The sequence below is a fragment of the Castor canadensis genome, chromosome 7, assembly GCF_047511655.1.
Source record: "Castor canadensis chromosome 7, mCasCan1.hap1v2, whole genome shotgun sequence".
NCBI classification, from domain to species: domain Eukaryota; kingdom Metazoa; phylum Chordata; class Mammalia; order Rodentia; family Castoridae; genus Castor; species Castor canadensis.
In genome coordinates this window covers 147,934,565-147,949,263 of record NC_133392.1, presented here as the reverse complement: position 1 = coordinate 147,949,263, position 14,699 = coordinate 147,934,565, and the positions used below count along the sequence as shown (strand labels likewise).

The window sequence follows — 14,699 nt, the reverse complement described above, 5'->3', positions numbered from 1 at the left end:
CTCCATGATCTTAGAGGTTCACTAAGGGCCTCCTCCATAGGACGGGCATCCTGAGACGCATGCTTCAGTACACCTTCAGAAGCACCTGAGCCTCACGGTCACTCCTGCAGTGTCACTGAGGCCCAGGGAGGTTGCACCACAAGGCAGCTCTCTGACCACCAGCCACTCTCTCCTCTGCCTTCTCGCCATTCCCATCCCAGCATCCCACACAAGGGCACGCACGTACAATCACACACGTGTGCACACACATGCATGAGCAAACCAAAACCACGCATCCACATGCATGTCCTTAGTCCCCCACCTCCCTCTGTGCCGCACCCCTCCCCCGATCTCACACCCCCTTCCTGTACCTCAACGCCTCCCTCAAGCCCTCACCTCCCTCCAACACAACACCTCCCCGTGGACAAAATGCCCGGTACCAGACCTTTCCTGACGCTCTGCAGAACCGTCCTTCCATAATTAAAGCAGTAACCTGCCCCTCACCCACAAGCCTCTCCAGCCTCGCACCAGTGCCCAGCAGGAGCTCAGGACACATTCGCTGAGGGTGAGTGGGGACTGGGGCTAAGCCCAGACCCAAGCTCCTGCTTGGTGCTCATTACACACCCCAGTGATGAGACCAGCCTTCTTTTTGCCTTCACACAGTCTGTGTGAAGTAAAGCCTGGCGTGGTGGACACACCTGTAATCTCAGCACTCGGGAGGCTGAGACAGGAGGATGGAGAGTTCGAGGCCAGCCTGGGCTACGTAGCAAGACCCCCGTCTCAAAAACCAAACCAAAACAATAAAGCCCATACAGTCCATGTGAAGCAGCAGGCAAGCCACCACGGTCCATGGGTGGTCCATGACAGGGGACACCTGCCCCTGGCCACAGAGCCCATCAGAACTGCACTTGTAGAAAGTAAACGCCAATGACCCTTGGAATTTTCTAGTCCAGATCGCCTACTACCGACAATTCTGCAGCTTAGCACACCTCAGACCCCAGCTGAGCTGTCTCTCCTTATACAGAGGGGCCTCCTCCCTGGTCCCCAGCCTGATAGATCCAAGTCCCCAGGAGCGAAGAAATCAGATACCCAAACCCTGCCTCCAAGAGTGGCTCAAAGCAGAGACTCCAGGGTCAGTAATGGAATGTCAGGGTGGCGGATCAGGCAGAGCCCTCTGATGGTCTCTGATGTCCACAGGGTACGGAGATGGGGCAGATGACCTCCCTCCCCAAGGGCAGAAGGACCCTCCCAAGCCACCTTACAGTGGCCTGCCTGGAATAAGGCTCTTCTCCTTGGGGACCACTAGGGGGCGGTGGCGCCCGCTAGGGAGCCTGCCCAGGATGAGGAAGTCTAGACATCTGTGAGCAAAGTCACTGTCATGCTGGAGTTCTAGACATAGTGTGGAAGCTTGCAATTGTGGCTTCTCTTCCCTGTGGGCTTGTGTTCAGCCCTCCCCCAGCAGCTGGCCCAGGGCTCCAGACACCTGGACCTGCACCAGATCAGTAGATTCAAAGGCCCAGGGAGCAGCTGAGCTCCCAGAACCTCATGCTACAGGACTGGAGTCCCAGGATTTACTGGTCTGCCCCTCAGCCAGTTCCAGGCCCTTAGCCAGACAGCGTCATTCAAGGATACAACCAGGCCAGACCCTCGCAGAGCAGCCTGGGCCTGGAACCAGGTCCCCCATCAGGAAAAACCAGTTCCCCCTAAAGGATCAAGTTCTGACCCCCCAGATGCTCAGATCTCAGAGTCAGCCTTCTGATGGCAGAGGCTTCTGAAGTCAGCCTAAGCCTGGGGTCAGAACGGAGCCATGCCTGGCTGTACAGGTGCCCTACTCAGTGTTACCTGCCTTGCTGCTTCCCAGAGATGATGGAACACACATGTGTGAAAGGACCCAGGTGTTCCCAGGCAGCCAACACCACAATCACAACAAACCAAATGGCTGCCCTGGCCTCAGTCTGGGCTTAGTGGTGAATGCTGAGGGCAACTCCACTCCCTCTGACCACCTGGCCTTTTCATAGTCCTTCTCGGCTTCCACCAACCCCTAACCACCCCTTCCTTCAGTACCGAGACCTGGCTCCTATGACTGCACTCAAGCCTTCTGTGCTCTCCCCACGCAGGCCCCGACATTGCACAGACTACAGTCTGGAGTCAGGTACCCGGGTTCAAATCCCAGCATGCTGACCTGATGGTGCTGGGGCTCCTTGCAGCCTTCCCATTCCCACTGGACCTGTCTGCCTGTCCTCACCTCTCGGATGAGCTGCTTCTCGGCCTCTGTGTCATGCTGGACCACAGGGGGCGGCAAAGGCTTCTCTTCAACCTGGACAGGGTCCAGGGGTGCCTGACTGGGTGGGAGGGCTGCAGGGGAAAAAGAGATGAATCAAGAGCCAGGGGTACATGGTTCTCAGGAACTAAGCAGAATCCAGAAGAGAACAATGCAGTCACTGGGGAAAGACTTGAAAGTGTTGAGTTTGATTCAAACATGTGTATAAAATGCTGGGCCGCTCTGTCACCCAACAAATCTGCACGTAGCACCTGGATGTTCTGGATACTAGGGATGTGGCACTGAGAGAAAGAAATTCTGCACCCACGCTGAGCTTTCCCAAGCAAACTAATAAGCAAAATGAGTAGAATGTGACAAGGGGATTACAAGGAAGAGGGGATGCTCAGAGGTAGAGACAGGAAAAAGGCGATACTTTCTGTACCATAGTCAGGCAAGACCTCTTAGAGGCAAGATGCAAGTGGAGAACTGAAGTGAGAGAGAGGCAGGCAGAGACCAGGAGGAATTGCTTTCCAGTCAGAGGGAGCAGTGAGTGCAAAGGCCCTGGGGCGAGCATGGACCTACACTGGGAACCCAAGCATGGCTGGAGAGAAGTGAGTGAGGGTAGGCGGAGTGGAGGTTGGAGTGGAGGTAAGGACAGGTTCCCGTAGAGAGAGGAGGGGATATAGTAGTGACCCTGGGGTGACCGGGCATTGGAGTCAAGGGTAGGAAGATCCTCGGGAGTGGGAAGCAGCAACTGCTGAACTGAGGAGGCAGGAGGAGAATGGGACAGAGGGCATCCGGGGAGGGAGGGTCCAGAAGAGAGGGCCAGGTGAGTTAAGTGATGCTGAGAGAGCAGGAGTGGTCTGGCCTGCCTGAGGCTGATGGCTGCATTTCACAGGGGCAAGGGCCCCTCGGGGGTATGGGGCAGGCTGCCTGGAGGAGAGGTGAGGGGGCAGAGGAGAAATCCTGGGGCCAGCAGAGGCAGACATGACTCATACTCTGCTAAAGGGGAAGAGAGACGAAAGAGGCTGAGTGGGCCTCTCCTGGAGCGTGGCTCAAGGCTCCGCTACAGCTCAGAGCGAGCATGCCATCTGTGGGGTTCCCATGGCCGGTCACGCCAGCCCCTCAGGTAATTTCCCCAGTGCCCACAGCAAAAGCAGGGCCAGTGTCCTCACTCTCTCCATTTTAGGAGGAGATGGAGGCCGGGGGACAGGAAGTAAGCTGGCTATTGACTGCTCCATCTCAGCTTGTCACCTGGTACCTTCCTGGCCACTGCCAGAAGCCTGTTGAACTCCAGGCTTCTAACCCAGGAACTGCCCCCCTCCGCCCCCCGGCAGGCCTGCTGTGCCACCATGGAAGGCTGGACACATGGTAGCTGCTGGGTTGAGGATGCACCCGTAGCTCTTGCCACTCCATCTCGTCTTCCCCTTACAGAGAAGGGACAGAGGAGGAAAGTTCTTGTTTCCCTCCCTCTCCACCCCTGCCTCCCTCTACCAGCGGTACATGCAGCCCCCCAGGCCCCTCAGCATTCTGTGCACCTTTGCACACACCGGCCACACATCGTAACAAGGAACTTTCTCATCCTCCAAGACTCAGCTTGGTCACCAGGTCCTCTGTGGAGCCTTCCCTGACTGGCCACATCCTCCCAGACAGAACTGGCTATGTGCTCCTTCCTGCCCGTGCTGCTGCCGGCCCTAGAGTCTTACCTTACATGTGAAGGTAGCTAGCATTCCCCCCCCGCCCAGCAAATCCTGAGGCAGAGCCTGGGTCACAACGATCTCTGTGTTCCCAGAGTCAGCCTGAGTCCACACATGGAAGAAGTACTCGGGGAACAGTGTATGGAAGAGTGGGAGGAGGGTGGAAAGGCAGAGAAGAGGCAGATGTCAAGATGGAGAAAATAAACAGGTAAATACATAGAAGGAAGGGAAGGTGGGTGGTTAGGATGGATGGATGGATGGGAGGGAGGGTGGACAGTAGGTGGATTAAGCGGAAGGATGGGTGGATAGATGGAAGGAGGGAGGGAGGGTGGGAAGACTGTGAGCTGAGAGCAAGCAGGTGATGAATAAACAACAAGGGTGGGCTGATGGTGGATGGGCGGGGGGCAGATGAAGGGCTGGGCGTAGAATGGATGGACAGAGGCTGATGAACCCAGGCCCTTTTGTGCCCCCTCCCCAAAAAGATTGTGCTGTAGCTCGGCCCAGAGACCTTCAGAACCAAGGGCCCTGCAGGCCTGTGCTCCAGGCTGGGGTTTCTACCAAATGCCTGGGCGTGGGAGCCGCAATAACAAGGTGCCCAATTAGGAGCAGGGGTGGAACATGGGGAAGTGAGTCAGCCAGCTGCTAAGATCACGACTCTGCCACAGAGACAGCAGGCAGACAGGTGGATGACAGATAAGCAGCCCAGAGGCGGGGGAGGGCGGCCAGCCTGGGGACAGACTGGCTTCTTCTAGAGGCTGCTGCCAACCGGCAAAAGCCGCCCAGGCTCGCCCAGTGTTCAAAAGACACGCCCACGGGGAGCTGGAGCCGGGACTTTCAGGTGGAAATCCGGGGCGAGGAGGGAGCAAAGCCCCTTCCCTCCCCACACCTGTGCCGAGGCTCATCTGCTGTGCCAGGATGGCTTTGAGCCTCTTGATCTCCTCCTGGTACTCGCGCAGCAGCGCGTCCTTGGGGTCCTCGTTGATACGCGGCTTGTTCTTGATGTTCTTAGCTCGGTTAGCGTAGCGCAGTGTGCTGAGGGTCTCGTCGTAATTGTTGTCGGCAGGGGACAGGCAGGCCACCATCAGTGTCTTGGTGTTGCCACCCAGCGAGTCCTGCAGCAGACGGGTCAGCTTGGAGTCCCGGTAGGGAATGTGCTTGCTGCGTCCGTCCACCAGGGCTGAGATGACATTGCCTAGCGCTGACAGTGACAAGTTGATCTTGGTGGCCTCCTTGAGCCGTTCCCCCGTGGCCCCTGTCTTGGACTGCCGCTCGCTGCCCGCCAGGTCCACCAGGTTCAGCTTGCCTGCGCGGAGGTGGTCTTTGCCCCGCTCATCTGCAGACAACACGGGGGCGAGGAACTTGGGGTGAGACCCAAGAGATGAGGGCAGTTCAGCACCGGGCCCCACCACCCACCGAGAGTCTCGTTTCAGAACAGGAGCCCCACGAAGGAGGTGGGACCACTGTGCCCACTTTACAGATGAGGAGACTGAGGCCCAGAAAGCCACGTAACTTGCTCAAGGTCACACAGATGCCAAGATGAGGAGCCAAGATCAATACCCAGGGCTGTCTGAGTACAGGAGCAAGAGTGTGTCGGGGCAGAGGGACTCCAGACTGTCCTCTGAGAGCAGCAGGATTCCTTTGGCCCACCACAATGGTTCCTACAGACTTGTGAGGCCAGTGGCAGAAGACAGGAAATGTGATTGAATCATCTGGAAGTTGTGATCTTTCATGCAAAAAGCATCCACTTCGAGACCCTGGGGCCCAGTCCTCCTCCTTGCTGTGTGTACCTCTCTGATTCTCAAAGCCTCACAATAACTCAGTGAGACCAGGGTGCCTGGCTCCCCACCAAGACTGGTTGCTGGGGAAGCAAAAAAGTCACTCGACAGCACATTCTGACAGGGTCTCCTTGGGCTCAACACGCAGCAGGGGTCCGATCCCCTAAGAACAAGGTCAGCTCTGTAGGGCCTGGGTTGTGCATTAGGGCAGAGCTTGGTGTTGAGGACAGGACAGCTGGGCACTGGCTCCAGGACACGGCCCTGGAGGGTCCCATCCCAATCCTAACCCTTAGTGGATGTGAATCTTGGGAAATGACTTCACCCTTAATCCTAAAGCTCAGCCCTTCTCCCAGTGACATGGGGCTAAACCCCACCAGGAAGGGTCAGTGGAAGGGCTCCAGATCATGCTGGCACGTGCCACTCAAGGACTCACGGAATGACAGTTTGCTCTGTGCTACTCAGAGTTTCCAGTCACAGGACTGCTCCATACACCGCTCCCAAGGGATGGAGATAAAAATCTTTGTTTCTGACTTAGTGGTCTGGGCCCAAACTGGGAGCTGGAGAAGGGACGGCATGGGGGAGGTACTCCCTTCCTTATTTCCTGCTGCTGAGACCAGAATTGGTCCAAGTTGTGTGCATGGGCCCCACAATCTGAAGCTGGGGAGACAGTTCTGTAGAGATGGACGTGTGAGGGCCTTGAGTCTCCAGGCCCTTAAAAGGGAGCAGGAAGGAACTTGGCACTACTCTTCTGGAAAGCTCTTTGCAGAATGTGCCGAGACCCTTAAACATGTCTATACCCTTTGCTTCCAGAGTCTGGTTCAGGAATCTAACCTGAGGATATGACTCACAAGCAGGCTTTGTACACAAAGATGTTTGTCATAACGTCATTTATAGCAAGGAGAAGCCAGAGACAACTTTAACCCTTGCAGAGATGTGCTAGAAAAGGGCATGACGCCTATAATCCCAGCACTCAGGGAGGAGGCAGCAGGTTGGCCAGCTCAAGGCCATCCTGGGGCTACATAGTGACACTGTCTCAAAAACCTAAGAGGTTGGGACATAGCTCAGTGGGGCAAATCCTCAGCACCACGAAGAAAAGACATGAGCACGACTGTCCTCTAGCCCCACAGGCTGCTCCGAAAGTGCCTTCTGCACCCTCCTGACCCAGCCTGCTGCCGGGTGCCCACCCCATCCCAGCCTCATCACCTGAGGCTGTGACCACACTGATCCTGTCCTCCCAAAGTGGGCCTCTCCCAGGAACACTCAGGCTGATGGCCCTGCACTCGGGGCACTAGACTGGACAGTGTGGTGGGAGGGTCCCACAGGCCCAGGCTTTGACTCTGGCTCAGGGATGTCCCCAGAACTACATTCCTAGTTGCACTGGTCCTGCTCTGTTGCTCTTTGGAGTTCTAATCATGACAGACATAAACTCAGAGGCAGCTGTAAGATTGGTGGAAAATCCTGGTGTCAGGGAGTCCTAGGTTCAAATTTCAGCTCCGGTGCTTAGTGACTGTGGGACTCCTTCACCCCTCAGAGCTCAGTTTCCTCATATGTGAAAAGAGATAGGTTATATGGAACAAGGAAGCACTTAACACAGCACCCAGCCTACAGGTGCCCAAAATAAACATGCGTTCTCTCCTTCCTCTTCTCTTTCTCAGTAACTCTTTCAGAAAGAAAAAGCAGATGACTGAAGAGCAAAGAATGTTACTAAGAAAAAGGAGGAGCCACAAGGTCAGAATGATACACACCCTCGGGGCAGACACCTCCCAACCCCTGCATAGTATCCCAGCTCTGACCCTTCAGTTGTGAGGGAGGCCTTGATTTTCTCCTCTGAAAAATGGGCATAATAAATCTGGCTCAAGGGGTTACTGTAAGGAATAAGTGAGACAATGTACTTAAATTACTTGACACAGAGTAAGTGCTCAAGGCGAGCTACCAGTGTTACTGTTAAAATCCTTATTGTTATTGCAGGAAGCCAGAGAGAGGCCCAGCGTGGGGGGAGCTCAACAGTCTCCCCCAGGCAGTTAGGGCTTCTCTGCACAGGTTCCCAGGGGGCTCAAAGGCTCCAAAAGGTGAAGGGTCCTGACTAGCAGGGCAGGAAGCTGGCTCAGGTTGTGTGGCCCACGTACCCACAGCATAGATCTCAATGCTGATGGTGAAGATGGAGTGAGAGCGCGAGGAGTCCTTGTTCATCAAGGTGTAGCCGACCGAGCGGTTCTTCCAGCCGGTGTCCATGATGCGCTCGCACTGGGCCACACTGTGCACGGTGTGCATGGACAGCCCCCTCACGTACACGCCCTTCTCCGGGTGCTCCTTCAGCTGTGGGCGGGAAGAACGGGTCGGGTCGGGACGGGCCAGCACCTCCTGCCTCCTAGGAGCTGACACCCTAAGGACCCATTCCAGACCACACCTGCATTACCCTCTAACAGGTAGGGAGTTTGCTCAGGCAGAGCCAGCTGCCTCTTGCTTCCTGTGGGACCTTGGGCCAGTGACTTACCTGCACCTCAGTTTGCACATCTGTAAAAAGGGCATGAAGTGTCTCTTTCATAGAGAATATGGAGAAGAGTAAGTAAAATAAGGCACACTGAGTGCTTAGCACAGTGACATAGGTACTGTCCAGTTAGTACTGTTACAATCAATACTCTTACTGCAAAGGTGGTTTTCAGTCTGGGTGCTTCTGCTCTTTGGGACAGACCCTGTAGTCACCCAAAGGCTCTTAGTGCTGTCCCCTTCATCCTGGCCACAAGGCTCCTGATCACCCCCTCCCCTCCAAGGCAATGGGAATGCTCCCAAGTCCTGGACCTCAGCAGCTGAAGGCCATTGTGGCTCAGAGTTCCTGCAAGCCTACAGCTCAGATGGGTCCAGCCCTCAGCAAAATGGGGCGAGGATGTCAGTGTGTTTCATGCTCTCTGCCCACTTTCCAGGCAGCCAGGGTGCTCTGTTGTTCACACGGCACTGTGAAATGAAGTAGTTTTCAAGTATAAGAGGAAATAAAACCACTCTGACAACAGCAGAATGAGTTAGACAGCAGCTGTTTGCCTGCCCATGGACCCGCTTGCTCCTCAGAGCCATGCAGGCTCAGAGGCACTGCTCCACGTAGCTTCAAGGATCCCAGATGGATCTCAGGTGGGGTGGCTGTGGGGTGGGGGGAGGTACAGCTGGTCCCATCTGCTCTGGTGTGAGGTGGATGAACAATGACTCAGTCTGAAGGACTGGGCTCCATGGAATGGATAAGCAACAGAGGCCCAAAAAGGTTACGAGACTTGCTGAAGGCCACACAGCTATTATTGCTGGCACAGGTGACAGAAGGCTCCAGAGACGAGGTACAGAGAGCATCCTGCAGGAAGTGCAGCTTGATGTGAAAAGGCTGACCCCAGGGTTGGCTGGTAGCCTGCAGCTTCAGGGACAATCTATTTAGTTTCCCATTTAGTCACGAGAACTTGGGCCAGAAACCTGGTGGGGGAAGTCAGTTTGCTCCTGTGGGCCTCAGTTCCCTCATCTGTGACATGAGGACGATAAACCCCACATCTGCAAGACTGCTGTAGGGAATGAGAAGGGAGCGATCTGAAAAGAAGCTCTGCAGGAACCAGGGCTCAGTGGACGCAGGTCAGACAGCACAGGATGGTGTCTCTGGCCTGAGCAACCCCAGGGCTTAAGAGGTCCCCCACTACTTTTGTGCCCAGGAAGGCTTGTCCTTCAACGCCAGATACTCCCAGGGGACCCCTCCCACTAGTCCTGTCCCCTCTCCACTCCTAATGCTGGCCCCGGGGAGGTGCTGAGCGATGGCCGCCAGCTGTATGCCTGTTCCTTGGTAACTGCTCATCCTGGCTGCAAGAGGCCCAGCCAGGTTGCCATAGCAACCAGCTGGGCTGCAGCAGGGATGGAGAGGGGAACAGAAGCGGGGATATGACCAGGGTCCAGGTCTAGGAGGGGCGGTTGATTTCACTGTGCCCACACAGGGAGTGGGAGAAGGCCCCCTCAGGCCCCACCAAGCACTACTGGATTGGGCTCCAGGACAGTGTTTATAGTGGCTGGGGGAGAGAGGTAATTCTGCCTTCCCAAATCTCTTGTTGGCTGTCACTGTTCTAACAGCCTCTAATTATAAAATTTATCAGGCCCTGTGTTAAGTACAGGTTAGGAGCTTATGCAGCGGGACATGAATTCAAATCCATCTCCACTCTATTGATTCTGTGCTCTTGGGCTAGTTGTAGGTAGGTGCCTGGAGCCTCAGTTTCTTGATCTGTTGTAACTGGGGACCACAAAAGGGGAAAACTTTTGGTGTAACCAGATTGTATGCTGGTCAGTTTACTCCACTGTGAATCAGACTGACATTTTCCCCTCTGTCTACATGCTGGAGAGCCCCAGGTTAACTCCCTTTACTCTTCAGTTAAACCAGGCAGTCTTCTACCCCTTATCTCTCTCAGACCACCAGACAAGTAAACCTGTCAGACAACACATACAGCTTCGAAGACGTGGCACTGGACACCTGGAGAACCAAGGCTGGCACTGCTGTGGGGCATGCATTTTGTCACGTACTTGAACTGAGCCCCTGAACTCCCCTTTTAAAAATGACATTTTCTCTCAGAAGTGGATGACAGAGCTTTGAGAGGTTGACTTTCCCTGTCCTCCTCGTATCTGATGATCAATAAACCTTACTCCCCCCGCCCCCCCAACCCAGCTCTTGTTACTTGTGAATTGGTATTGAGATCAAGGAACCCAATTTCCAGTAACACTCTTACAAACGATAAGAGCAAGAGCAGGACTTCCTTCTTTGGCTGCTGAGAGGCTTCCAGGAGAGACACCCGCACATCACCCACGAGCCATTGTGTCAGAGGCCTGGTCCCCCAGGTGTGTTTCATGGAGCACATTTGTCATGGGGAGTCCCTAAGGCAGCCATCTTACCAAGGGCCTGGTAACTGAGGCCTTCCCAGAGTCCAGGGTAGTGAAGGAGAGAGCCCCCTGCTACCCTGGGGCAGTTGGTCAACGTTCTGCAAACAGACAGGGCCCTGACCCCACAGTCTGGCCTTCTGGAGCTGCTAAGAAGGAGCAGCATCCTGTATCACCTCCTCTGCCTACTTCCCTGGGCGGGGGCTGAGCTGTGACTCATCATTCCAGGAGAGAAGATGGGGAGAGATGTCAGGTGGGTGGCAGAGGTTCTTGCACTGAGAGGGCAAAATGGAGCTACATTCATGCAGAGTCAGCTGCAAGAGGAGGGCTGGGGTTTCCAGTCTGGATGGAGACTGGGGGAGCAGGGACCTTTAACTCCATGTGGGTGTGGTGCAATGTGTGGCCTGGTGCCTGGCACTCTGGCACCTGCCGGATATTCCCAGTAAGTCTTTGCTGAATGAATTGACTATCCTCCCCGAAGCTGGAATTACTGGCTTGTTGCCCCCCGGGCATGGAGGAGTGGTCAAATAAGAAGTGCCAGAGCTGGAGGGGGACAAGGATGGCCCACCTCTCCTCTTTAGACAAGACCAACCCCACCTAGCATGTACAGCCCCACATGGGAGAAATGACCAATGCCTCTCACCAAAGCCAAAGGGCAGCCCTGAGTCCAACCTGGCCACTCACTGGCTATCTTCTCCACTCCTGGCAGGTCTCTCTTTCTCTTATTTTTGGAGACTGGGTCACACTATGTGGCCTCAAACTTATGATCTTTCTGCCTCTGACTCTGAAGTGCTTGGATTATAGGTGTGTATCACCATGCCTGGCCTGGCGGGTGTCTTGACCTCCCTGTGCTCCCAGAAGCAGATAGGTTGCCTGTCTGAAAAGAGCCTCCAAACATCCAACTCTGCTCTCTGCTGCTGTGAGGTGACATTCTTTCATCCCAGTCTTTCAGAGACTAAGGACAATTTATGAAATGTGTGCTAAGCCCACCCTAACCTGCTTTGTTGTGATCCACCCATCTGTCCTGGACTCTGTCTCCCAACAGTTCCACTTGGCAACCTCATCATACTCACTGGCCTTTCTCTGAGTCCCAGTAACATGAAAGAGCTCCCACCCACACTGAGCACCTCCCATGTGCCAACACACGCCTGGATGCTCATCCTCGATACCCTCTTCCATCCTCATGACAATCTTATGAGGTAGCATCAGGTGTCCTTGGTCCCTTTTCAAAAAGGAACAAGGACCCAAAATCTGAGCTCAGCAAGAGCAGTACAATGGATGTTTGAGATCTGACATTGAGTCAGACCTGGGTTCGAATCCAAGTTTGATCACTTGCTGCAGGATGTAACTTAGACAAATTAAAGGGCCTCTCCAAGTCTCCCTTCCACACTGGGAAATCGCAGATGTTATCTCCCCAACAAGGTTACTGTAAGTATTACATGGGATAATGAATCTAAAGCAGCCAGTAGACAGTAAATGCTTAATAAGTGATCATCATTAATACCTTCTTTTTAGCTTGAAGGGCTTAGATTTTCATTAAAAAAGTTTTTTTGGCAGTACTGGGGTTTGAACTCGGCGCCTTTTTGTTTCAGCTTTTTTCAGGTAAGGTCTCTCTTGTTTTGCACAGGGCAGCCTGGACTGGTATCCTGTTACTTCTGCCTCCTGTGTAGCTGAGATGACAGGCATTCTCCAACGCACCCAGCATTTTTGCTGAGATGTCTCCCTCTAACTTTTTGCCTGGGCTGGCCTCAAACTACAATTCTGAAAATTTTATAAGTGGAAGCTTTTTCTCAAATAAAATCTGTTTCAACATGGAGAGATGGCACTGCCCAGGGTGAGAACTGGTCTCCATTTTGTGTATTGGGGGAAGGCTCACTAATCCCTCCCCACAAACATGGGCTCTAGCTGAGGACAGTCCAAAGTTCAAGTTCAAAAGTCCCCACTCTGGTCTGAACCAACCCCCATTCCCTCAGGATAAGGGAGCACCTCCTGATGCTGGTTTGCCATAGCCAGGGCCACCTGCCTGCACCAGGTCTGCACCCACCTCCAGCTTCTGTTTGGTGTCAGCCCCCAGCAGGTCACGGACGTCCTCATTGTAGATCTCCAGGTAGGAGGCCCGGACCAGGAACTTGGTGTTCTCTGCACACTGCAGGAAGAAGACCCGACACAGAGACAGCTGATGCGGAGCCCACCTGGCTGCCAGGCCAGAGCCCTCTACAGCCAGACATCACAGGAGAAGGAGTCCTACCACCATCTTGCCCTGCCTGCCCTCCTCCCCAGCTCGGTGAACCCTTGAACTTGCCCAAGTTGCACAATTCTTCCAGCATCATGGAAAAGGAAAAAGAGGCCTCCCCTTTATTCAGGTAGGGAAACTGAGGCTACAGGCCCAGCAACTGCCCCCAGGACCAACCACTGGCTCTGGGCTGGTCCCTGGCATCTCTCCTGGCCCCTTGATGTCTCTGGGGGGGTCACCACAATGAGTGGTGACCAGTCTGGGGTCCAGTGAGACAATTACGCAAAGGACTTCACACAGCCTTGGCTGGCAATCGCTCGGTAAAAAGGGGAAACCATGACAGTTCAACCACTTCTCACCACAACGCTCAGAGCCATCAGAGCCACGTGAGATGTTCAATGAACATTAAAGTCCAAAAATGGCCAGATAAAGCATGAGTAGAATTTTCAGTTTTAAGTTTTTCTACCACCACCTTTCCAGAAATCAGTACCTGCCTCTGCTGGCCTGTGCCAGGTTGAGACCAGACTCTGCTGGTGACCCCCAGTCTATGCTCAGGCCACTGGTGCCCTGGAGACTGTCTGTGGCACCAGCCCTGCCTTCCCCTCAGGGAACCCCATACCTGGACGCTCTCAAACACATGCTCAAAAGCCCTGGGGATGATGCCTCTCTGGCATGGAGGGTCCGGCAGGCCCTGCATGGTGAAGGACTTCCCGCTGCCTGTCTGGCCGTATGCAAAGATGGTGCCATTGTAGCCCTCAGTGACGCCCTGTGTGGGAGGAAGCCAAAGTCTGGTAATCAAGTCAACAAATGGGCGGTGTGGCTTCCTAACCTATAGATTCAGGGCCCCTGCCTGGGTCACCCGCCCTGACAGCACTGGGCTGGGGTAGGGAGTGAAAATGAATAAGGTACAGCTTTATTCTATGGGGGGAGGGTTGGCGATTATCTCTGTTGGGGGTTAAGAGCTTATGCTGTAGAACCTGGCCACCTGGGTTCAAATCCTGACTCCATTCCACTATGGACACTGAGCCTGTTTTCTGATCTGTCATAAAAGATAAGAACCGCACCCTCTCCCCAAAGCTGCTTACATGTAATTACGTCAGGCATTAGCACACCAAGGGCTGGCATAAGTGGGTGCTTACCACATGCCTGCCTGGAAGGTGGGCATAAGTGATTCTCACCCAGGCCAGGGAGGTGTATCAATGGCAGAAGTTCCAGCAACGGGCAAGGAGAGGAGTACAAAGAAGGGAACCAAGGCAACGTGGGAGGCAAAGGCTTCTGGGTAGCAATACTGAGGTACAACTAGGGAGCTGAAAGGGTGGCTTGGATTTTGACAGGTGACAGGAAGAGGCAGGCCCTCCAGGTCAAAGAGACAGTTTAAGCGAAGGCAAAATAGAGAAGTTGAGAGCAGTGGAGCCGGGACCCAGGGCTTGGGGGATGAGGCTGGAAGAGCAGACTGGTGGCAAACGGGGCACAGCTTTTAAAGTATGTCCTCATCATTGGTGTACTCATTCACCCAATAGGTACTGGTGGTCTTCCTTGTCAAGGCACCTTGTTCTGGCTGAGGGCAGAGCAGTAAATGAGGTGGATGCTGTCCCTGACCTCACAGAGCTCATGAGGTGACAAATTCTAGACCTGACCACAGTGGTGAGAAAGGATGCTATGTCAGAACATGGGCCCAAAGAACTGCTCTCAGGCCCCAAGGGCCCACATGACACTTATGCCCAGCTCCACAGCCGGGGACTGAAACAGCTGGGTGGGCCCCGGGGACTGCTGGCGCAAGAAGGCCAGAAGTCACCATTCACAGCCCCAGAGAGGATGAGGGAATGAGCAGTTCTCCTTTGTCCAAGGAAACCATGACCATGGTGTGGTAT

General features: G+C 54.4%; 1 protein-coding gene across 9 annotated transcripts in view; it reads right to left on the bottom strand.

Annotated features, from left to right (window-relative positions):
• The window catches only part of Kif17 (kinesin family member 17), a 34,709-nt gene that overhangs the window by 14,573 nt on the left and 5,437 nt on the right, over window positions 1–14,699 (bottom strand). For 7 of the 9 annotated variants that reach the window (XM_074081130.1, XM_074081131.1, XM_074081132.1 and 4 more), the window contains exons 2-5: window positions 13,448–13,594; window positions 12,640–12,741; window positions 7,838–8,027; window positions 4,823–5,269 (exon numbers count right to left, since the gene is read on the bottom strand). In XM_074081130.1, the coding sequence (XP_073937231.1) occupies window positions 4,823–5,269; window positions 7,838–8,027; window positions 12,640–12,741; window positions 13,448–13,594 (886 nt within the window). Of the gene's footprint in view, window positions 1–2,224; window positions 2,335–4,822; window positions 5,270–7,837; window positions 8,028–12,639; window positions 12,742–13,447; window positions 13,595–14,699 lie in introns of all 9 variants that reach the window. The other 2 variants (XM_074081139.1, XM_074081138.1) reach the window with 2 other exon arrangements.